At 43.7% G+C, this 23,685-nt stretch overlaps 5 protein-coding genes across 8 annotated transcripts in view; 3 read left to right on the top strand and 2 right to left on the bottom strand.

Moving 5' to 3' along the window:
• Window positions 1-6,008, bottom strand: part of Pxn (Peroxidasin) — a 28,644-nt gene extending 22,636 nt beyond the window's left edge. The window contains exons 1-2 of the mRNA XM_043213782.2: window positions 5,873-6,008; window positions 5,063-5,456 (exon numbers count right to left, since the gene is read on the bottom strand). Coding sequence (XP_043069717.2) covers window positions 5,063-5,241 — 179 coding nt within the window. The 5' untranslated portion in view covers window positions 5,242-5,456; window positions 5,873-6,008. The remainder of the gene's footprint in view (window positions 1-5,062; window positions 5,457-5,872) is intronic.
• Window positions 6,009-7,552: 1,544 nt separating this feature from the next.
• Window positions 7,553-9,517, top strand: LOC108124920 (uncharacterized protein KIAA1143 homolog). Its single transcript, XM_017240878.3, has 3 exons — window positions 7,553-7,774; window positions 7,837-7,981; window positions 9,312-9,517. Exons 1-3 carry the CDS (start codon window positions 7,667-7,669, stop codon window positions 9,515-9,517), a joined length of 459 nt encoding a protein of 152 aa, XP_017096367.2. The 5' UTR covers window positions 7,553-7,666.
• A 3,609-nt stretch (window positions 9,518-13,126) lies between these two features.
• On the top strand, window positions 13,127-17,865 carry MEP-1. 4 transcript variants are annotated; one of them, XM_070279596.1, is made up of 6 exons: window positions 13,127-15,592; window positions 15,657-15,821; window positions 15,999-16,244; window positions 16,312-16,491; window positions 16,551-16,899; window positions 16,958-17,865. In XM_070279596.1, the coding sequence occupies exons 1-6, from the start codon at window positions 13,127-13,129 to the stop codon at window positions 16,960-16,962; spliced, it is 3,411 nt and encodes a 1,136-aa protein (XP_070135697.1). In that variant the 3' UTR covers window positions 16,963-17,865. The 4 variants fall into 4 exon arrangements, with proteins under 4 accessions (XP_070135697.1, XP_070135696.1, XP_017096363.2 ...); XM_070279595.1 differs by having other exon boundaries at window positions 15,996-16,244; XM_017240874.3 differs by having other exon boundaries at window positions 15,657-15,917.
• A 268-nt stretch (window positions 17,866-18,133) lies between these two features.
• LOC108124919 (uncharacterized) lies at window positions 18,134-19,240 on the bottom strand. The gene is made up of 2 exons (XM_017240877.3): window positions 18,964-19,240; window positions 18,134-18,860 (listed from the first exon to the last, which is right to left on the bottom strand). The coding sequence occupies exons 1-2, from the start codon at window positions 19,113-19,115 to the stop codon at window positions 18,386-18,388; spliced, it is 627 nt and encodes a 208-aa protein (XP_017096366.2). The 5' UTR covers window positions 19,116-19,240; the 3' UTR covers window positions 18,134-18,385.
• Window positions 19,241-21,401: 2,161 nt separating this feature from the next.
• Window positions 21,402-22,683, top strand: LOC108124867 (uncharacterized). The gene is made up of 2 exons (XM_017240747.3): window positions 21,402-21,535; window positions 21,594-22,683. The coding sequence occupies exons 1-2, from the start codon at window positions 21,512-21,514 to the stop codon at window positions 22,575-22,577; spliced, it is 1,008 nt and encodes a 335-aa protein (XP_017096236.2). The 5' UTR covers window positions 21,402-21,511; the 3' UTR covers window positions 22,578-22,683.
• The last annotated feature ends 1,002 nt before the right edge of the window (window positions 22,684-23,685 follow it).

Genomic DNA, 23,685 nt, shown 5'->3' with positions numbered 1-23,685 from the left:
TTCTCCACCAATCTGCATCGAAATCCCACAACAAATTTTTGGATCGATTTTTTTAAATTTTTCCAGGGGGTCCCCTTCGAAAAATGTGAAAATGCATGGTTGAACATTTTGGCCCCAAGTGAAGGCCATATCTTTGCCAATATTGCTCCGATCCTTGAGGGGAATACCTTAAACGATTTGTAGATCTATTCTCCACTAATCTGCATTGAAATCCCACAACACATTTTTGAATAGATTTTTTTTCAATTTTTCCAGGGTCCCCTTCAAAAAATGTGAAAATGCATGGTTGAACATTTTGGCCCCAAGTGAAGGCTATATCTTTGCCAATATTGCTCCGATCCTTGAGCGGAATACCTTAAACGATTTGTAGATCTATTCTCCACCAATTTGCATTGAAATCCCACAACAAATTTTTGGATCGATTTTTTTCAATTTTTCCAGGGTCCCCTTCAAAAAATGTGAAAATGCATGGTTGAACATTTTGGCCCCAAGTGAAGGCTATATCTTTGCCAATATTGCTCCGATCCTTGAGCGGAATACCTTAAACGATTTGTAGATCTATTCTCCACCAATCTGCATTGAAATCCCACAACAAATTTTTGGATCGATTTTTTTCAATTTTTCCAGGGTCACCTTCAAAAAATGTGAAAATGCATGGTTCAATATTTTCGCCCCAAGCGAAGGCCATATCTTTGCCAATACTCCTCCGATCCTTGAGCGGAATACCTTAAACGATTTTTAATTGGTAGACGACAGACGAAAAAGATTTATTCTAAAAGATTTGTATTAATTGTTTGATAATCTACTTCAAAATAAATAAACTAACCATCTGTTATGTGCTACATAACAGTAGGGGTATAGTATATGTATGTATGTATAATCTCTTTGAATTATTGCTGTGAAAAATTAATCCTCTCAATAGTGTTATAGAAATAAATAAATGCATTTTTAAGTAAATAAATCAAAGCTAAACGCTTTATAAATAGTATGGAGCAAAAGGTAATTAAATTCACGAATCTTTGTGTTAATCCCGCTTAACTACATTTGTGTTTGGATTGTTTTTAAACTAACACAATCTGTCATGACACTTTTAATCCAGATTCATATGTCTTTTAATATAGTGTTTGGATTAAATTTTTTGTTTATGAAAATAAATCAAAGGAATATGCATATGTGTGTCCAATATTTTAGTCAGTTTCTCTTTGAAAACAAATCGCCTTGTCGAGGAAATGAAAATGGTTATTAATATTATTTATTCCTAGCCTTATCAAAATGCATGAATGCAGGAACTGAAATTAAATACTCGAAAATTAAACAGCCACAAATCACTGGATGGAGCAGCATCTTTGCCAGACAACTCGCCGACTGCCGTAATTATCCCCATCCAGTCGAGAGGTGGGTGCATCGGACAGATATAACCCCGGCTCCTGGCCATTCATCCGCACCTGAGCCCCGAGAATCCGGAGAGTCCGGAGAGAGTCCGGAGATCCTGGGCCGGAAACACATTGCACAAGCCCCCCTCCACATCGTCCTGGCCAGGAGAGAACTGCACTGGACGGGACTATCCATGGCATTGGTAACAATTTCAATATTTCCACCGACAAATAAACAGCAAATGTAAATGCAAAATTCCGAAAGCAACAATAACGACTGCCTGCTGCTGCTGGCTGTGCAAAAAGGAAATTTATGCATATTTAATAACAACATAGGAACAGGAAGGGAGAACCGGGAGTAGACCAGGGGGCTGGGAGTTAGGGGAACTGGAGCAGAAACAGGAACAAGGATATGGAGACGCCGACTATGACGATGACGACGACGACGACCGGCTACAAAATACAAGGAATTTCTCACGCATAAATGCACCCAACGAGATGAAAGAGATTCTCCTAGAAAGAGTTGGGTATAGGGGGCCTAGAAAGAGAAGGCTATAGCGTCCCAGAAAGAGGGGGGTATGTGTGAGGTAGATGAAACATTTTTGCAAGCAAAATAGTTTTATAAAATAGTTGATTCTTCCAAAAAAAAAAAAAAACCATCTTGATGGAACCGAAGCGAGAACATATTGCCCAAGTGGGCGTAGCAAGAGGATGGGCGTGGCAGAGTCAGCGAACTGGACGCTAATCAAACTTTTTAATATGCCATGCATGCAACGTGTGGCGACTTTTGTTTTGACACACCAGAGAGTGGCAGAGTGGCAAGTCGAGGCGAGGCATTATGTGATATATGTATGTGGTATCTATCATATGTGCATAATGCCCACCGAGTTATTAGATATCACATATGGGGCAGAGACCCCAAAGAGGGCAGAGGGGTGGCTGAGCCAGGGGCAGCCACAAATTCAGTTCGTGTGCCTTGGCTCCATCTGGATTTTATGTGCTCATCTTGCTATGCTAAGATATACTTGAAGAAAACATCTTTAGGATCTGTAAGAAAATATCTTGAAATTAAAGGTTAAACAATTCCTTTAATTTACCAACTTTATCTAGAACTAGTTTTCTTTATTTTTACTGTTAGAAACCTCTTTTTTAAACCCCCTATTATTGTCTATTTTTTTCAGTGCTCATATCAAGATAGGATATCCAGTGAATCCACCGAGAGATATGTGCACTATTCAGGGAATAATGACAAAGCAACTGCCTCCACGGCGGAGCAAGATGAAATGTGTGCTTTATGGGAGGTCAGCTAAAAATGCATCATCATGAAATGAAATCAAGTGCATTTATTTAGCCCACACATGGGGGATGGGGTATTAAAAAAAAGCTCCACACCCCCTTCTTCTCCGCCTGCCATGAGGGGGTGTGGCAAGATGAATGATGTAGGCAGCCGGCCGCCGTATGTTACACAGTTTCGACTTCCATTTAGTTGCAAGTTTAAATACATACGGGACGGGCCGAAAAACGTTTGGCCATTGTTCGAGTAGAGTTCAGAGGGGGTCAGAGGTAAGAGGTGAGTGAGTGGTGCAGTATTTTTATTTTATGAATTCCGCCCACCAAAAGGAACTTTCAATGGCTGCCGAGAAGACTTTATGGCTGATGGATGGAACGTTTTAAAGAAGTGAAATGTGGCTTAGAGCCCTGAGCAGGTCGGTAGCAGAAAATTGAATAAGGGCCGAAACTAAAGAGTGGCTAAAATGTGAAAGAATTTACTCAAAGGCTTTTTACAAAATAGTTTAAAAGTTTCTCTTGAGAAAACTTTCCACTGCCTTCTCATTTAGATCATGACATATTAAATCTTTAATCAAAAATAATATACCTCCAGGTAATATATTCACACATTTTCGTATAAATATTTCAAACATGGAACCGAGTTTGTAAACAAAATATTTGCCAAAACCAAAATAAAACAATTTCCTAAATATGAAAGACATGTGTGAGCCATAAAATGCTTGTCTCTGGACCGAAAAATAGTACATTTTTCAGATTTTTTGATGTTCTGAGAAACATTTGCGGAATATTATGACAGAACGGAGAACTGCTGCTAGCTGGAGGAGGTGGAACAAAGGCAAAATGGTACAAAATAGTGCAAAACAAGTGGCACATTCAGACATACAGTAATAAATGAAACAAATTAATTAAAAGTGTGCAACGGGTCGGCTACAAAACAAATGAAATGCGAATCAAAATGGAAAAGTTCCTGAATGCACTCTCTCTCTCACTGTTAGTGCCTTTATTTTCCTATTTTCGTATTGTTTTATTTTTGTTCTACTGCTACTGTTGCTTTCTAGAGAGGCATGATAAATTATGCAGCCATCACCTTATTTAAAATGAAGATTAATTTAAGTACTGCCAAATGGTGTTGTTTCGCTTTGCAGGCAAACATTTTGCTTTTTTCCGCTTGAGAAATTGCTGTTGTGTCGAGAATGTGGGATTTGCCAAAGAATTGTTCACGAGAGCAGGATTACGAGTAAATGCAAATGAGATAAATGAATTCGTATTCAAGGACTTGCTGCAGAGAGTCCTTCTAGTATATCATGCATTAGATATCCTATTCTAACCATTTATGACTTTTAAAAGAGCAATAATATCAACTGGAAAATGTATCCTCTTAGGAATTCAAATACGTTGACATTCTTCGCCGTAAGGATGCATTTTGCACCTGTCAAGAGTTTGGAAATCTGTAGCCTTATTCCTGCCAATCCCCAGTCTTCATCCGCTCATCCCCATGAAAATTGAATTCCCCGTAAATGCCACGTAAAATCTTTGTGCGGCAGCCCCTCTGCGACTGCCTTTGGCGGTAGTGGCAGCTGCTCCACGTCGCATGCCTTCCGCTCCACCCAGTTGTCTCCGTTTTGGGGCATGCCACGGCCTACATAAATATGCATATGCTCCACAAACATTTGCCAAGCTATCCGGCCCCACGAATCTGCAGGCTACGGACCCGGGGACTGAGCTGGGATGTGGTTCCCGAAATTCATGCGAAAACTGCTGACATTTTGCAAAATAAATGCAACGTCAGAAATATTGCACATGCATGCAAATAGTGCGACTCGCGACGCAGCAGAGTGATAAATACACAAATCCCAGTCAGCTTTGCTGGTTAGACATCCGTTTAATTGAGTCAACACAACGCAAAGCCACAGCCGGAGAATCCGTAGAATCTGTAGAGTGCCCGGAGCAGAAAGCAGTCGGAGAAAGCCAGGAGAAAGGGCCTGGGGTGGCGTCAAATTAACGCTGTCAACTTTTCGCTGCGTGCACAAAAAACATTAAAAACTAATTTATGGATTTGCAAGCCAACTCCGGCGTTGATTTATGTAGATCCACTTGGCGAAAGCAAACAGAAAGTTTGGTTCTCCAACCAAATTGTGGTCTGACAGAATTCTTAAGACTGAGGGTTCTTATTTAGATAAAGAATCCCTTGAGAACTTAACAAAGTATACCAGCTTGTAGTTTTATGTTTTAATTACAATTTCAGCAACTTTTAAGAAGTTCCTATAGAAACATCTTTAATAGAAATAATAAAAGGTCCTTTAATAAATAATATCCGAAGCTCGAAACTCGAAACCTTTCAAATTCAAGCCTCTTTTTTTCTTCCAGTAGACCACTCCATAAATTAGGATAATACTCACAGCACTTGGGTGTCCTGCGGAACTTGGGGCACGGCAGACAGCTTGGCGCGAATGCAGCGTACGGTGCGCTCCAGGCAATTGCATCCGGCCGGACAATAGACGGACTCTCCTCCTCCAAAAATAAGCACCAGGCCGAGAAGCTGGAGCCACAGGACCGGCAGCATTCCCGAGGAACGCATTTCAACGACGAATATTTCACGCACTTCTCACCAGATGGATACTTCTTTGACGATTGTTCGAGACTATAAAAGTATCAACGATAATAAACACACCACTGGCGGAAGTTAAAGCCACCGTCTTATCACTAAAGTGATCCTCGTACAGCGTCTATCACTAATTTGGAGCTCGTAACACTGCGCAAGTGCGACTCACATATCGCCTTAAGCTCGCGTTGCTACACGGAGAGAAAAGGATTGATTAAAAGGGACTACTGCTTTAAAAATAGATAACTAGAATACAAAATAAATACCCTGAGTGGTTAAGTGAACGTTTAAAATTTAGAGTAATTGTAAAATTTAAAGATATATTTTAAAAAATTACAACCGTTACACATATGTAGATAGTTTTGGTGTAAGAGAACTTAGACTTTTGAAACTATTTTCAAATCCTTTTTCGGAAAAGTATATTTTTATTTAAACACAAACATTTATAATGTATAATTCCAATCTTTATGTTTATTTTTTCTACAGAACCACTCAAGAAACCTTATTTTGAATAAAATAAAATACACCGCATTTTAAAAACAATAAATCCTAAAAACAATAAATCCTAAGCATTTAAAAAAAAATAAATAAATTTTCTTAAAGCTACCGATAGGCTTTATTTTTATGTTTAAAAATATGTTTTTATTTTCTGTGTATTTAAAACGCGATAAAATTTGACACTTTTTTATGAAAATTGACTGCGGGAATTCTCGATTCCGTCCGGGTGAACTGCACGCGCCAAATGCCGACGAGCATCTGAACGCCGAGTGGGAAAAAAGCGGAACCGAGCCGAGTTGCATATGCAGCGCATGCGGGAGGGTGGAGGTGGTTATGGAGGACTCCCACAGCTTCGTGCCACTGCCTCCGCCGGATGCAGACTGTGATAACATTTTCCTGAGGCGCTCAGCTCAAGAGTTCTCGATATTAGTTGTCGGGCAGTGTGTGACTGAAGCCTATGGTTCTTGGCTAGCTGGATGGATAGTTGGATACATGGATGTATGGATGAGTGGAGGGATTGATGGCTCTATCTATGCACGATATAGTGGAGAGTCTAGTCAAGGCCAGAGCTCTTGTGGCGCCGGTGGATTTTCAATGTATTTTCTATGCGGAAAACACAACAAGTATACGCCACGTTGCACTTGCCAACATCGAACGCTTTGCCTGCGCTCCGATTCATGTTTAATGCATAGAGAGGTGGCATGGAGGAGTGGCATGGTGGTGTCATGGGGAGCACTCCACGTCCCTCTTGATTTTGCCCCCAAAAATCGGGAAAACTAAGCGTTCGGTGATAAGACGCGAAATCAAATTTAAAAGCTATCAATTTGATATTAGTTCGGGGACTGCCGAGAAACCCTTTGGGGGAAAGTTTGTTGCGCGTGCCGGAATGCAGGGAAACAGAGTTTTCCTATAGTTTCTTTTTTCGGGTATACGGGGGCTTCCCACCCCGCCTTGTTTGCTTTTTTGGACATATGCTGCCATGCTGCAGCTCATAAAACTCGTCCCTCGATTTTGCTGCAGATTTCATTTTGTCTCCTCTATTTTTTTGTCGGCATCACTTTTTTCGGTTAGCTGTCGAAGTTTTGAAATCAATTTGCAGATGATTTATTATGTTCAGAGAGTTGTGAAGAGGGGGGCAGGTTAGAGGCACGGCCGGAAAAAAAGGAGTAAAGGAGGAAGCTGTGCATACGACAACGGCAAATGGAAGCCTCTACTGACGTTGATGAATGCCGCTGTGTATTGTTTTGCTGTCAGTTTCGATCAATTTCGTTTCGGGGCATCGAATTGCAGGTGAACCGGAAAATTTGCAAGTTATGCGACAGTTTTATGCGCCCATTTATGGCCGCCTTCTGGGGGGACCAGAAATGCAAACTATTTGCAAATTGATTGCAAATCTGAGACTGAATTTGCTGGCTTTGCAATTCATGTGACTGGTTTTTTGTCAAATTTAGTATTGGCACGGTTCTGAATATTAAATATTACATCTAAGCAGAGTTTTTATAAATTCTTTCTCAAGGAATTTTTAAAACTAGGCGCCGAAACCAATGGTGCTGCCAACTCCCTGTTACTAGCTATCGTTGATATCGATAATTCTTCAAAAGCAAGCTACTTAAATTATAAAAAGGGAAAAAATTGCGAGAAAAAAAGGTTTTTAAGAGGTTTTCTTGGCTTTTAACATTATAATTGAATGATGAAAAAAAAATTAAACAATTCTTATTGGGTTCGATACCGACTTGGATTGTCGCACAGCTGTAAGTTTCGATAAAGTCAGGTGGTATATTATAAAGTCCGTACCATGGTCACACTAAACCCTAAAAAACAAGTGATAATATTTTTGGAATTCGCAGTTTTTTGCCCAACTAAAACCGGAAAATGATATTTTCTGCCCATAAATAACTCTGATATGTCCAAGCGCAACAATATAACGTACGTTAAGCCACAGGAACCGAGTTTTTTGGCCAAATTGAAGGCTGAGATTGGCTACAAAGAGGGTCCGACATTGGAAACCAAGGTGAGTTTTTAGCCGCTTTCCCGGGCCAAAAACGCGCTCATTTCCCGCCTCCGCACCGGCAGCGTCAGCGTTTGGAGCGCGATCCAGAGGACAACGATTCAGATTCCGGCGAGGAGCGACAGGACGAACAGCCGCAGGTGGTGGTCCTCAATGTGGGCGATCTAACCGCCGAGGAAGCTCTCGAGGAAAAACGCTTGGCCGCCAAAGGTACGCCACCCATACATATAGACGGTTACACGCTCGCACACACACATACAGACACCGACACGGCTGACACGTGTGTGCGTAGGTAGGATGTTGTAGTTGGTCTTTCAGTTTCAAAAAAATTTTCAATCGAGCGGTTGCCTCCACGCCGCTTCTTCTGTTGCTGCTGCCCGCCGCTCTGTTACAAACATATATATTTTTATTTAATATATATATATATATGTACTGCGTGTGTGTGTGGCAAGGTGCGCGTGTGGTTGTGTGTGCATTGAATTTTTGCAAATCAAATTTTGAAAATAGCAATATAAACAAAAGAATATTCGCTCTACCAAACTCTGGAGCTCTAAGCTTTGTTTTCCTGTGTTCCTTAAAGGTGTGTTTGATAGTTTTTTTTAATTGTTATGTTTTTAAGATGTAAAAGATGTATTCAAGTGCTTAATTTATATTGTAATCCATCAGTTATAGTCTGGGTTAAGTCCATTGTTGCCATGGTAATAAAAAGAATACATACTTTTGGCCATTTGTAACTCCTGCCCCGAGGAGTCCCCTTTTTGGCCAGCGGAGCACCCCTCACACAGACTTGGCGCACACACACACACACAAAGACGGGGGCATACACACAGACATTTTCATTGGAGCCCCCCAAAGCAGAGCATGTGATGAAAATTGTGGCCAAAGCGGGCGGTGCGATAAAGCAGCCGGCAAAGAAGTTAACAGCAGCTGTCGTTGCCTCCTCTTCGTCCCCTCGTTCTCCCTCAGCTCTTCCGCTTCCTCCGTGCCCCCGCCTATTCTTCCCCTATGGTTCGTTATATTCTTCTTCTTCTTCTTCTTCGCAGCGCAGAAAATCGGGTGAAAACGAACGAAGGAGGCAGCCAAAGCGGAGAGACAATGATGAACGAAGCAGGCGAGCAAAGAGCAGGCCAAAGTGGCTTGACGACGTGGTGGAGGTCGGGCGCGGGATGAGGGGGCTGGGCAGTGGGGGCGGATTGCGAATTAGAAGGTGGAGCGGATGGTGGGGGAGGAGGCGGAACCAGGGCTGAGAAAAACATCTTGTAGGTGCTGCTCCTCAGCAAGGCGGGGTAGTGGGTGGAACAGATTTCCTCTCTTCGTCATGCTGCAATTTCAAAACCCAGATATATTTTCCGGCCAGATACAAGATACAAAATACAAGTGGAAGATACATGTTCTTATTCGAAAATTCCAATTCTGCGATCTCAAAATAAGCAATCAGCTTAAAGGCATAACCTCCTGACACTTGTTTTAAGATATTTTTATTTATTTAAATATTAAAATCTTTGCAAAATGACTAAATCTCTATATAATTTTATTGCAGAACTAGCTGAGAAACGCGCCGACCTATCCCAGCCAATCGTTTTCAAGCAAAGGGTGAAGCAGGTCAACGTGGAGACGGCCACCAGCAGCAAGAAATCGGAAAGGTCCGAAAAATCAAAGTCCAAGTCCAAGAAATCCAAGGCCGTTGCCAGCAGTAAACTATCCTTCAACGAGGACGAAGACGACGAGGCCGAGGATTCAAGTTAAAAGCTGGCCAACTTGAAAATAACATCCAATTGTTGTGGAACACCTTTGGCGAATGATTAAGGTGAGAATATATAGGCCAAAAACTGTAAATCTTTGTTAGATAAGTTAAGGTTTCCACTGTTGCCATGTCAGACTCTGAACCAGAATGGCCCATAGCCATTAATAAAATTTATTAAATTTCTTTTCATTTTTTAAGATAGTTTTGGTATTTTTGATAGAAACTTTATCATTTATTTTGGTATTGGGAGGATTCTTAAATTTTAACAAAATATTTCTGTAGTTATGCAATAGAAAAGCTTTATATTTTAATGTTCTTATGGCTCTTTATTTATATTTCATTAAAAATTAAATTTTTGACTCATTTTTTTTTGTATTACTCATAATCTAAAATGTTTCATTGTGACTCATTTGAATAACGAATCGTCTATTTCGACTTCTATAAGACTTAAATTAAATGAAGTTGTTTATTACATAGATAACATAGCTATTTTAAATTAATATCTTCCAATTTAATTTAATTAAAATAGGTCTTTAGTTTATTTAAATTGGTTTATAGAGCTTAACATTCCAACTCTGTACAACCTTGAGATACTTCTTGGAGAACTACTTTGAAGTTCATACACCTTTTCTTCATGCCTGCAAGCAATGGCATCTCTTACTAGTCGTGGCTCCAATTTCGAACCACCTGAGAACGGCCAATTTAATTTAAAGGGAAAAGGTCACGTGTGTGTATAACATAAACTGATAGCATTAGTTCGGGATGAGGAGCTAGCGGGCCGGCGAACCGCATGGGACATACCCTATAGTCCCCTCATAATCATACCCTGTACCCCAGTGGCATATACCAGTTGATGATCAAGGGGGTGAGTGGTGGTGGAGGTAGAGCAGTTATAAACTGCGCCAGAAGCGGGTTACTTTCAAATTTTGTACTTGCATATAGACCAAAACGCTCACATACATATATATATATACATATTTAGTTGTATGTATACATATAGGTAGGTATGTAGGACTGTATATATGTTTCGCTGTGGGTGCGAAAGAGAGGCAGCGTAATCTGAAATAAGTTGGAGAAGAAGAAGCATCAGCAAAAGTATCGTGATGAGTATACAGTTTAAGACGCTCAGTGTATTAGTATTAGTAAGTGTCTGTGTGTGGGCGGTCGCCAGGGGGGGGGATTGGAATTGGCAGCTTGCAACTATTTCCGATAACCATTATCACCGTTGGCGAAAATTTTGGTTTCGCGCGCTACATTTGAATATCTGCACATGCAAAATCGCATAAATCCATCAGAAATGCCGGCGACAGGCAATGCCGTTTCAGTTTTGTTTTGTTCATTTCGTTCGTGGCGCGCGTACAATTGTCAAATTTGTTTTTTCTCTCATTCCACGGCATTCTTCCATCCCATTCACATGGCCCACCAACACTTGCATACCGTAGATACTGTTGAATTGGTGGTGTTATAGCCAGATATGTTGGCCATGTAATTGCTGATAAAATCAAGACTATAAAAGTCTCTAAATTTTAATAATTTTGGTATATAAAACACTAATTTTGGGTAGAAATAATATATATTTCGTTCTATCAAATCTTTATCTTGAAGATACTAATATTTTTTATGTATCTCACAGTAATATTTTGTAAAAATATTCTTTAAAAATATTATCTAGTGAGTTGAATAATTTAATAACATAAAAATATAATTTGTAACCTATTAACTTTATTATTATTTATCCAAACTTGTAAAGATACAATATCTTTAAGATAAATAGCTATCTTTTTTCGCACCACTGACATAAACTCTCGCGCCATGCGCTTCACACACTCGTTCGCTATTTTTGAGAGCGGTATTTTCGCGCGCTGCTTAATTATGGAATATTGCTCTCGTTTAATGCATGTGATGGAGGATATTTTTTTTTATTGTCAACTACGTTAATTAATTATGTATTCTCCCCTTTGTTTACTAATTTAAATCACTTGTTTTAAGTTGGTACCGCTTATCGATAACCGATAACTGATATCAGCAACCGTGCGCGCGCCCGGCTGTTCGGTGCAACTCTGTTTTTGCTTTTTCCGCTTCACACATTTCCAGTTTGCCTTTTGTCTTGTTCGTTCGTCCCTCTTGTCTCGCGGCGTTCTTTCCACTCATTTTTTTCTGCCATCAACCCCACGCAAAAAAGAAACGGATTTGGTTGTTTTTCGCGAAAAAGATCCTTGATTCGGAAGCTTTGTTTATTGTTTGATCGAATTACATACGTTGATGAGAGAGGGGAGAAGAAAAGCGGGAGCAAAACAACAACCTGCCGATTGTGAGAGGAAAATGTAAATGTAAGCGTCATAAAAACAAAAACAACATAAAACGTGTATTAAACATATACCGTTATCATGTAATAAATAATGCTTGATTAAAATAAGTTAAAAGTGCAAAAGATATCAACTAGCATAGAAGCGAGACACACTAACACACGCGAACGCGTCCACACACACACACACACATACACTAGCGCAAAAACACGCTCCTGTACCAAAAGGCAAAAACAAAAAGTACTCCACCACGCCGCACAAAAACCAACAAAAACAACAAGAGCAACAACAACAACAACTATAGCCAAACGTCGTCATCCGCAGCCCCTTCGACCCCCACCTTCCCACCGACCGACAAACCGACCCCCCCTTCAGCAGCCCGTCTCTGTACAAGCTTACGTATATATGTACATATATAAATATATATATTGTATATATAGATTGTATGTATGTTTGGGTGGCCGCTCTAGTACATACATATGTATGTCGGTTTCTGTGTTGTTGCTGTGTCTGTATGTATGTCAATCGTTTTGTTGGCTCTGCTCGGTAACTGTTCGTTCATACAAACATACATATAAGTACATATATATAAAACATACTTTTTTACATATATACATTAGGTAAATATGTAATGTACATACATACATACATAACTCCCTTGCATTCAACTATTTTTTTTCCCATAGTGTAATTTACATAAAGTCGGCCACATACATATCTACATGCATTCATTACATATTAAATTGTATTTTAGTTTTAATCCAATATGGCAGCCATTTTGTATTAATTCTTTCAACTCCTCCCCACCACCTCCCGTACCCACCGCCCACTAACCAGCACCCTTTACTTCATAATCCCCCCTCCGACTCCCGCGCTAATCTTCAAACTACCGCCTTTTCTTAACAGGGTTTTAATTCACCTAGATTTTCAAATATTTCGGCGATTGTTAAGTTTTTTTTTTTCGCCATACCCTCTCTTTCTGCAGTTTTAGCTCTTTTTTATTTTTACTCTTTGCCCGCTACGCTTTGTGCTGTTCGTTCGTTGCCTTTTTGTTGTTTTATTTTATATATATATATATTTTTTTTTATTTTTTTTGATACTTTAGTTTTCTTTTACGTGCCAATTTTTCCGGTTGGTCTTCTAAGAAGAAGAGACCCAGCTTTTAGTCATTAATGCAAACATCTTGGCTAATTCTCGAATCTGTATTTTGACCAAATTCCAGATATTCAAACATTCGGAAGATAGAACGTATCCGAAACTGACTGGGCCGCCGCCGCATTCTACATAGCAGAGAACGGACAACAAATGACCGAAGTCGATGTCGTTTTGCCGGAGGGCGTGGCCGAGCCCACGACAAAGCTTGCCAGCGCATCAACAGCAGATTCGCCGCAGAACCTTCAAAAGCCCGAGGAAGAGGAACGGAATGTCGACGAAGTTGATGATGATGAGGATGAGGGAGCTGAGGCCGAGGCTGACCCCGAAGCTGATGCTCCAGTCGAAAGTGACCTGGAATTGCCCGCCAAGGAGAAGCTATCTTCGGACGACAAGGAGATCGCCAAGGAAGATGTTTCCCAGGCTTCACCGAAAGCACCAGCTCCTGAGGAGATAATGGAGGTGGACGACCACCCCACGGAGGTAGAGGAGGTTGCAAACACCGACGAGGATGACTCTCAGGTCACGGACAGTAGCCCCAAGGCGGTGAAGCAGCCCGAAGATGTAGATGACGTCGAGGAGGCTGCCACAAATGGCGACCACGAACCAGAGGACGACGACGATGTCGAAAAAATCGGCAGCACTGCCGAAAACAGCTGTGAAGCCGAAGATCCGCTGGGAGCGGCCACAGAGGAACAGGATGGGGATGATGTAGAGCTGGTTAGCGGCACAAAGACGTTACCGGATGAGGAGGAGAGCCAGCCCAGCGAAAAAGGCGAAGGGGGCGAGGAGGCGGTAACGAGAAAGGAAAATGGCTTTGTGGTTAGCCCGCAGCCGGGTTCCAAACAGAAGGAGAACGGCCAGGCTAGCGTGGCGGAAGCAAAAGCGGCCAGCCAGAATATTGATGGTATTGTCAACCTGGACGAGGACACTGACGAAGAAATGGACGATCTCACAGAACACAAGGAGCCGGCAAAGCCCACGGACTTGGTTGTCAAACCGGCGGCGACGGCAGCATCTGTCAGCGGCGGAGAGTCCTCCGATGACGCAGTGCTGATAGCCTCTGATTCTGAGAACGAGGCAGCAGCTCCATCGCCAGTAAAGAAGCTTCCCCAATCGCCGGTCAAGGCAACGCCCCAGCCTCCGGTGCACCCCACAGATGATGATGATGATGATGACGATGATGATTGCGTGGTCATAGAAGACGACACACCCCCAAGTATTTCTCCCACTAGTATGAAGCGAAAAGGCGACTTGGATGACTTACAGCCGAGTCACAAACGACAGCGCAGCTCGACGCCCTCGGGAATGGGTGGGCTGACCATCAAGGACGCCCGGTCATTGATGCCCCTCGATGGAGTCGGTGGACCTGTTGCTTCGGGTCCCCGGGACTCTGTTTACCCTGTTACCATAACGAATGCTGTGACGGGTGCGGCCACAAATTTGGGAGTTGTTCCACCGAAACTGGTTCCAATGGCCGGAGGACTCAGCTCGAGCCCTGCGCAGCTGAATCCGCCAACGCTATCCCTCACCGGCGGTCTGCCCAGCATGACCAACAATGCGAATCTGCTGCCGGGCCTCACCGACGACATGTTTGTCCTGGAAGCACCGTCGTTCATTGTGCCCTACATCTATGAGAAGCCCCCGAACCAGAACATCTGCGAAGTGGTCAAGGCCCTCGAAACGAAGTACGCCCTTTCCGCCGAAGATCTGGCCGAGGCGGACAAGGGGGACGAGTTCGACATGATGACTGAACAGAACAAGGAGGACAAGCCGGATCAGAGTACGGAGCAGTCTAGCAAGAAGAAAAAGAAGCGTGGGGACGACGAATCATGGTCGGAGCAGTCGGATGACGACGACGACGATGACGATGATGACGACTCGGAGTCGGGTGTGCGCACCAAGGTGCTGATCAAGGAGGCTAACGACGACCTCACTGCCCTGAAAGGAGCCATAAAGCCAGCATCGGCGTTGGCGGCCTCCGGAGGTAACGCATCGGCTGGAGCCAGCAAGCCCGGCCAGGAGAACTACTTCGAGAGTCCGCTGGGCAAGTTCTTCATGGACATTGGCGTGGGCTTGGTGCAGGAGTACGTCCAGGCGGATCTTTTGCGATTGCAGAAGCGCAAGATGCGCAAATCGAACGTGCGAGATCCCAAGGAGTTCGAAATGGCCATCAATGCCCTGTCCGGCAATCTGCAGGCCTCCAAAACGAAAAATGCTCCATTCAAGTTCCGGATGAAGCGCTGCGAGTTCTGCAACTTCAAGTCGGAGTCGGCCATGGCGATGGCTAACCACTACGAGACGCCGCACATGAACGGGGTGCTGTACAAGTGCAACTTCTGCACGTTCGAGATCCGGAATGCAACGGAGATTGTTTACCACATGGAGGCGGTGCACAACATCAAGGCGCGCCTGATCAAGCCACTGCCCTACCACCAGTGTCCCAACTGCGGTTTCGAGGACAACGGCAAGGCGAAGTTGGCTCGGCATCAGCCCGTTTGCGCCAAGAAGTTCCGGCCGGAGCTGAACCTGGCGCCGCCAAACGACTGGGAGGCTCCAGCCAAGATACCGCGAATCAAGCCACGCCACGGACTTGTGGGTACTGCCACTGCCTATCAGGTAAGGATTCTAATTATCCCTTGCTTTTGGGTGTCTTAATAATAGTCTCTGTTCTTCCTTTTAGGCTATGGCTGCGCAGGCAGCAGCTCAGAAGGCTGCCTTGGCCACCATCCAGCAACAGCAGGCTGCAGCTCAGGCCAGGAATCTGCAGGCCGCGGCTCTGGCCGCCCAAAATGCCGCCAAGATGCGACGAGAGCAACGAGCGGCGCAACCGCCCAAGCAGAATATGGTACGCAACCCGGCTCCAGTGCGGGGAGGCAACGCAATCGGTGCTGGTCTTTCTCTGCCAAACAGCTACCAACTGGCTGCCGGACAACTTGTCCAGGTAAGATGAAGCGCCAAGACCGTTGCGATAATATTTTTTAAAGGAGAATCGGTTTTAACGAAACATTTCTTTCCGCAGCAGGCGTCCAAGAAACCGATGGCCGGCCAGCCAAGCATCTCGATAACGCCATTACCTCGACAGAGTTCGGCGGGTGCCAATGCGGGAGCTTCCTCCAGCAAGGTGCCTCCAGCGGCTGCTGGCATGAAGCCAGGTCAGAGTCCCAGCGGCAACAACAAGGCGCAGTTCGTCATATGCGAGATCTGCGATGGCTATATTAAGGACCTGGAACAGCTGCGCAATCACATGCAATGGATGCACAAAGTGAAGGTACTGCTGAGTTTCCATACATTCCGATTTTCTGTCTTGCTAATCTTGTAATCTCTCTCCGAAACAGATTCATCCGAAGATGATCTACAATAGGCCGCCATTGAATTGCCAAAAGTGTCAGTTCCGATTCTTCACGGACCAGGGACTGGAAAGGCATTTGCTTGGCTCACATGGCTTGGTCACAAGCTCCATGCAGGAGGCTGCCAACAAGGGCAAGGATGCCGGGCGCTGCCCCGTTTGCGGCAGGGTAAGAATACTCATAATCTTGATACCTTTTCGTTGCTAATAAGTGGTCCCTTGTTGCAGATGTACCAATGGAAGTTGCTGAACCACGTGTCGCGCGATCACCACATGACCCTGAAGCCCGCACACCTCTCCTACAAGTGCACCGTGTGCACGGCCACCTTCGGCATGTACAAACAGTTTGAGACGCACGTGTACACCGCCCACAGCACGGTGGCCAGGAAGGCGATGGACAGCAAGAAGAACAGTGCGCAGTCGAGCGGGTCGGGATCTGGGGCTGGAATGTCGCGCAGCTCGCTGGGAGCGGCCAATGATTCGCTGCTGAAGCCTTTAAAGATCAACGATGAGATCACCATAATACCACAGCCCGCATCGAAGCCACGCATCACAAATATGGAGAGTCATGTCATAGGTAAGATATATGCAGTCATGATGGATTTCTATATACTAAGTATATCTTGTCTTTGTAGATTAAAGAACATGTTGGATGAACCAAATACCTAATCTCGCAAAGTTTGCAGCATTGACAGCGCTTTAACATTAGTTTCGTTTTTAAGTCCAGAGCAGTGACCTTGTCACCCCCAAGGTCGTCGTAACCATTTACTTTTGTAAGACGAGTTGTATGTATAAAGTGCAGAGAAGTAACGGAAGTAAAGGAGAATGGTAAACCCGAGTGTTTGGCCACCTAACCCCTGACTAAACTAGTGTTAGGTATAAAGTTGCGTCTTAATCACTAACACGAGCTACAGGATACACGATTAAGCATAAAGTCTAACGGCTTAGATACAGATACAAGTTAGAGATACTAGTTACGGATTAGTTATATACGTTTTTGGAGTGTGCACATAAGTTGAAGTTGTAGCTACTACTAAAAATACCACATACATATACATACATATATATATATATATACATATTTAAATATATTTAATGCATATTATGAAGAAGCCGCCAGAGCGCATCGTCTGCATGATGACTATGTAAATTAGTTAAAAACTAAACTATTTATACGACAACTACGAGTATCCAAATGTGTGTTGCAGTATGTATATACATTTTTGATTAGGTACCTCCTGTCCACCTCCCCTACCGCCCCTCGAAATTGGCATTGTCCTGTGGGTTGTCCCCTCCCCCCAGATTAGAGTCTTAGGCGGCAGGCGAAATAAGAGAGAGAGAGAGGACCTTTAGAAATTGATCTGAGAGACGTTCAACTTTTAATTTTTTGTGTACAAGCTTAAATTTATATTTATATTAAACATTATCGATTAATATTAAAAGTATATATCATCTATTACCGCCTAAGAACCAAACCCCCATGTACTACAGTTATAAAGCAAAACACACACACACAACCAACAACAACAACAACAAACTGAAAAATGAGAAAATTAAAAACCTAGTTAATATAAAATGCAAAAGAACTCTTGGAAGAGTATTTTTATTCTTAATAATATATAGATTGCATTTGGGCCTTCTAGGCAGAGGCAGAGGCCTGCTTAGATCGTGGCCCCAAAACCACTCCATCACCTCTTGACGTCGAGGTGAGAAGTGATAGAAATGCTTTTAGCATTGCCCTGGCCCAGTCACATGACCACCATATCGACGCCCCTGCTCCCCTCCCTCACCAGATAACACCGACGTACACCTCATTTGCCTAGCTCTAATGCGAAATTTATTTTTACTTTACAACAGAAAAGTGAAATTCCAGCCTTGTGATGTGACCTGCGATCAAGGCGGAATGGATTCAATGATGGTGATCTTTTGTCCTCGTCCAGTCTTTTCTAGCACTGTAGGTACTTCAGTATGTGTCTTGAGTAGCCGTAAAACTAAGTAGATCTATTAATGTCCCGTATACGTTTGATGGTATCATTCTAGAGTAACGCACTGCCCAGCCCCCTCTAATCCTCCGGCTCGGACTGGGCCACTTCGTTGTCTCGGGTCGGATTCACTGGCAGGGACTTGCCGATGGTCGACGAGGGCGGGAACAGCTGGGCCACATGGGTGAGCTTTGAGAGCGCATCCTGGTCCAGGACCTGGGGCCTGTCGGCGGCCGATACATTGGACTTGCTCAGCTGGTAGAAGGCCGTGTCACTGTGCGTGATGTTCACAATGCTGCCGGTTAGCGGAAGTGTTTCCAGTAGCTCCTGGGGACTGCTGAAGGCGCCCAGGTTCACCGGCGCAATGCCGGTGAGTACCTGGCCGGTGACGTTCGTCTGGATGGGCAGCGGAATGTTGCCCAGGTCGATGTGGCTCTTGTTGCTGTGTGTGTCATAGAAGGTGAGGTCGACGCGCTCCTGGCTCTCGAAGCTGGTGTCATTCTCATCCACTTCCGTCAGGATGCCGATTTCGTAGACCACCGCCTTGACAACATACCTGGAAAGTCAATTAAATATTTTTATTTAATAAAAACTGACAATGTACTAATTGTTTTAAGATCTTTTAAGGAAAAGTTAGATATTTATTTGATTTAACTTACAAATTTTTAGGCGAATCATTGACACTGGCTCTGAGGTCCTCGATCGTCTGGTTGTCGATGCCCGAACTGACATCCAAGACGGGCAGGGAGCCTCCGATCGCCAACAGCATACCGAGCACGGCGGCTCCAAACACAGCCTGATGGACCTGCATTTTGCCTAACGGGAGTGGCTCTGTGGTGGCTGTGTGGCGCTTGTGGTGGTGCCTCTGGTGTGCCTGCTGTGGTGGTACCTGTTGTGGTGCCTTGCCTGACTTTCGCGCGTTTAAAGTTAATTAGTGCAGATCCGAGCGCTTTTATAGGCCCCTCGGGTTGGAGCTTCGGCCGGAGACTTGGCGAGGCGCGATTCCGCGTAATTATCGGCATCTGTTAATTGCCCGACAGGTTTGCCACCACTCTCCAGATCGCTGCCATTGCCATCTTCAGTTTCTAGGCAGATCTCCGTTGTATTCCAGTCGACGGACTTGGCTTCCGTTTCAAAAATAACAACACGACGTGCGGGGAACGTTCGGGGTTGGGGCGCATATATGACGGTGCGACTCGACGATTGTTTTTTAAGACTCGGCCCAGACTCTAATTAATTGTGCTCGTTTCGGAGGGATCCCAGGGACTGAACCGTACACTGAATCCCCACAAATATTGGCCACAAATATATGGGACTGCCTACGCAAATCTCGGTTTGTTGTTGAGCCTGGCCCAAAAATAAGTTCATAAACATTGCACCTTCGTGGTGACGCATTTGGCAGATTAAATTGCATGTGGCCGGGAAGACACGCGCCTGTCTATCAATCCTCTTGATATTACGCATACGCCCTGTGTGACGTAGAATGTTTACAGTCCAAGCAAAATTATCGTTTTGGCCTTAAACGTGCAATGTGAAAGTTTCCGCAGGTACAGCTTTTCAAAATGATTCTCACGATCGCCATTTTATTTAGACTTATTATAACTTATTTAAATTCATTAAATTCCTGTTAATTTTTTCAGAAATATTAGAAACATCTAGTTAGTCTTACGGCCAACCTGAGTTCCTCAGTTGTTCCTGTGTTCTTTCAGGTACAGCTTTTCAAAATGTTCCTCACGATCGCCATTTTATTTAGACTTATTATAACTCATTTAAATTCATTAAATTTATGTTAATTTTTCAGAAATATTAGAAAAATCTAGTTAGTCTTACGGCCTAACAAAATTACCAATTTCGTTAGTATTAATTATCTGTCCCAGAACTAGACTCGGAGTATGGCGGAGATATTGCGCATATGCTCCGCCGAATGTCTCATAAATCTGTGATCAATATAGAAGGATTTTGAATATAATTTATAACACCCCAAATAAAAATCGTTTCACACCAGAGTTAACCGCCTAAAGCCGCTCATTTTCCGGCATAACCAGCCAGATCTTGACTTTCATTCATGATTGCCGGTTTTTTTTTTGTATTCGGTTTTCGGATCTCCAATCTCGAATCTTTCTCCGGCGAATCGTCGTTGCCGGCAGTACACGTTTTGCGGTTTTTTCGGTTGGGAGGCTATTAGGTTCCCAGATGGTACAACAAGTTGATGCCACCAAGTTTTCACCTAATCATGGACCTTTGTTTCAGCGGAAAATTTTCGAAATTAATTTGCACATTTTGCATACAAAGTTTGCGCTCCCCCTCAGGGTGATCTCATGGGGAATGCTCTAATTATGAAGTGTTAAAGAGACGTAATTGTAATTGCCACTGCTGCTCCAAAGTGCATCCGAAAGATACTCGAACATATACTTCATAAATATCTGTATATATTTTGCGGTTTTGGCAGCGCGTGCTTGGGGCATGTTTACAAATTTTGGGTCGATTGTTTTGGCCTTTTGGAAGTGTCTCGAGACTCAATATTGAGTCAGTTTCTTGGAAGTCAATTTGGGCGTTTATTTTAGTAAATATATGTTAATTATCCCAATTAGGACCATCAGCTTGGTCTTGGGAGCGGTGCCTTAAGATCTGTACCACAAAACTCCTGGGTCATGCCGCGTGGTGGTTTTTTAATCCTTGGAATATATTTTCCAACTAATTGAACTAATTTTGCAGCCGATGAAGGTTTAAATTATTAACATTTTTAGTCATGGTAAATTATTCAAAAATAGATATCAGCCTTTGGGAGAAGAATGGCAAAAGTTCATATAATATTTAAAGAACTCCCTAAATATTAACTCATGATTTTAGTTCGTGCTTTTTTTCTTAGTGTCTGAGCTTTGGATGCGGCCGAGAATCCCACCCTATGGGGCTCATATTATATACAGAATAGGCTTGTGCCCTATCGCTGCTGGAGACGCACCACGCGCAAGCCACCCCTCCGATTCAGGTTCCTCAAACCAAGTTCCAAGTTATTCCAAGTGCTAACTAAGCGTACTAACAAAGCTTAGCCGCAACTTTCGGGCCGGGGCGAAAACTTTAAAAACTCGCCGGCCCCGGGGCCTCAAACTTATTTCCGATCAGAGCTTGGAGCCGAACACAACCCTCGGACGAAATCATCGCCAGATCATCAGATCCCCAGAAGCAGCTACAGCAGCAGCAGTGGCCATGAAGTGCTTTTTGTTAACCACCGTGAGTACTCCCACTTTTAAGGATAAGCGACGAGACTAGGATCCGTTGACCTTTCCAGGTGCTTGCGACCTTGACAGTTGCCTCTTTGGCTGCTCCCCTGCAGTTCAGCGATATTCTGACCGCCTTCCAGCCGGCGAATAAGCCGGATGTGGTCAAGCGCCAGGTGGTCGGCAATCCTGATGCCGAGCTGAAGCAGGTCTCGTTTCACGGTCTGATCGGGGATCTGGAGGACAGTCTCTTCCAGTCAGCCCTCAGCCTGCACCAAGCCAGTGCCCCGGGCAGTGAGGTGGAGGAGGTCAGGCCCCAGCCTGTGGCCAGCGAGGAGGAGGAGCACTCGATTACCAAGCGTTCCGATGAGTCTACTCCCGCCACAGATTCCGCCTCCACGGACGATGGTCTAGCTCGCAAGATCTTGCTGCAGACCACCAAGAAAGTTCCCGGCGAAGACGGAGTACCTGCCCACTTGATCATCGATCATGTATCCGTGCAGCCGCACAACGGAGGCGCTCTGCCGCTGATCCCCACCTTCCAGGTGCACCACACCAAGCTGATCTCGGCCACCATCAAGGAGGACTCGAACAACGACAGCAGTGATGGCAAGCAGACCAAGATTAGCATCACCAAGACCTCGATCACGTCCACAGCGCCGCTGGAGAGTGTGGAGGAGGCTGTGGCTCTGGCCTCCAAGGAGGAAACCAGCTCCGTTGTGGTTCCTGTCAAGGAGGAGAGCACCACAGTGGTTCCTGTCAAGGAGCAGAGCACCACAGGGGCTCCAACCAAGGTCGAGAGCTCCACCAAGGCCTCCGGCACGTCAGAGACCTCCGAGGAGGATAAGAAGAGCTCCAGTACCACCGTCCTGGCCAGTGTGAGTGATAGCTCTATCTCAACCACCGCTTCTAGCACCACCTCGACCACCACTCCATCGACCACTTCCACCACCACAGAGGAGCCCATTCAGAAGCTAAAGAAGGACGAGGAGAAGCTCAAGGAGAAAGTGGCCGAGGTGGAGGCCGACCCTGTTATCCTCTCGGCTCGCGTTTAAGCCAGCTGACCTTTGAACCGCTCCTAGTTTTAATGTCATCCCCACACTCTCTCACATATTTATACGACACGCTGACCAAGTTCAATTAAAGTCATGTGATTTTTGATCTAAAGCTTCTCTTTATTTGCATTTCCAATTCACACGGCTTCTGCCAAATTTGAGGCTCTAATTGCTGAGATAAACAGCCAGTAGCTCGTATTTCGCTCTGGGACTCACTGAGGCATGGAGCAATTCACCTGAAACCTTCCCAGAATCCCAGGCCGGGAAAAACCATACGTTGCAATGCAAATATCTGAGCCACCCAGCAAATATTTTAAATCTCGAATCGGGTGGGTGTGTTTCTGCCTTCAATTGGGTCAATTATGGCCACATTTTGTAGGGCGTGGTGGGCGGTATATCGACTCCTCGAGGCGATTTGTTTATTTTCTGCCAAAGTGTTAATCACAATTTGCAAATTAATTGAAAATCAAGTGTTTGATCTATGATTTGCAATTTGGAGAGAAAGTCTTGATACTAGGTTTACTTTATTACCTCTACTCGACTTTTGGTTCATACAAATATATTCAAATATTCAATGTTAATGATATATAATGTGTTTGTTTGCCTCTGTTTTTCTATAATTAGCAATCGAGGGGAGTGCAGTTTTTATAATCGGAAATTGTCTAACATGGGAACTTTTTTCATTATCTATATAACAATTAGATTGTAAAAATATACAAAATATTGTATTGAAAATAGTTGTAAGGTGTGAAAAATATATTTGATGGGTAAATTATGATGTGACAGTAGCACAATAGTTATGAATGGTTTATTCATATAATGGCTCATATAATAACAATATTGACTGAACAATATAGAGTCTATTATAGAGTCTAGTATAAAGAGCTGTTGAAGAGATCAAACTCCAAATGATTTTTAAGATTTCGCACCTGTTTTTACCCATCTTTTCCTTGGATTACATTAATTAAAGATAAGAAAGATAATCGATTATAATAATATTATACTCACACTTAAATATTTACAATAGCCAGAACACAAAGGAGTAGATGTAAACAAGTGTATTTTAAGGGGCTTCTTCTTGAAATGAGTCACTGGCGATAAAGAAACC

The sequence above is a fragment of the Drosophila bipectinata genome, chromosome 3L, assembly GCF_030179905.1.
Source record: "Drosophila bipectinata strain 14024-0381.07 chromosome 3L, DbipHiC1v2, whole genome shotgun sequence".
Taxonomy (NCBI): domain Eukaryota; kingdom Metazoa; phylum Arthropoda; class Insecta; order Diptera; family Drosophilidae; genus Drosophila; species Drosophila bipectinata.
The sequence above is the reverse complement of the archived record's forward strand: the minus strand, read 5'-3'. Positions and strand labels throughout refer to the sequence as shown.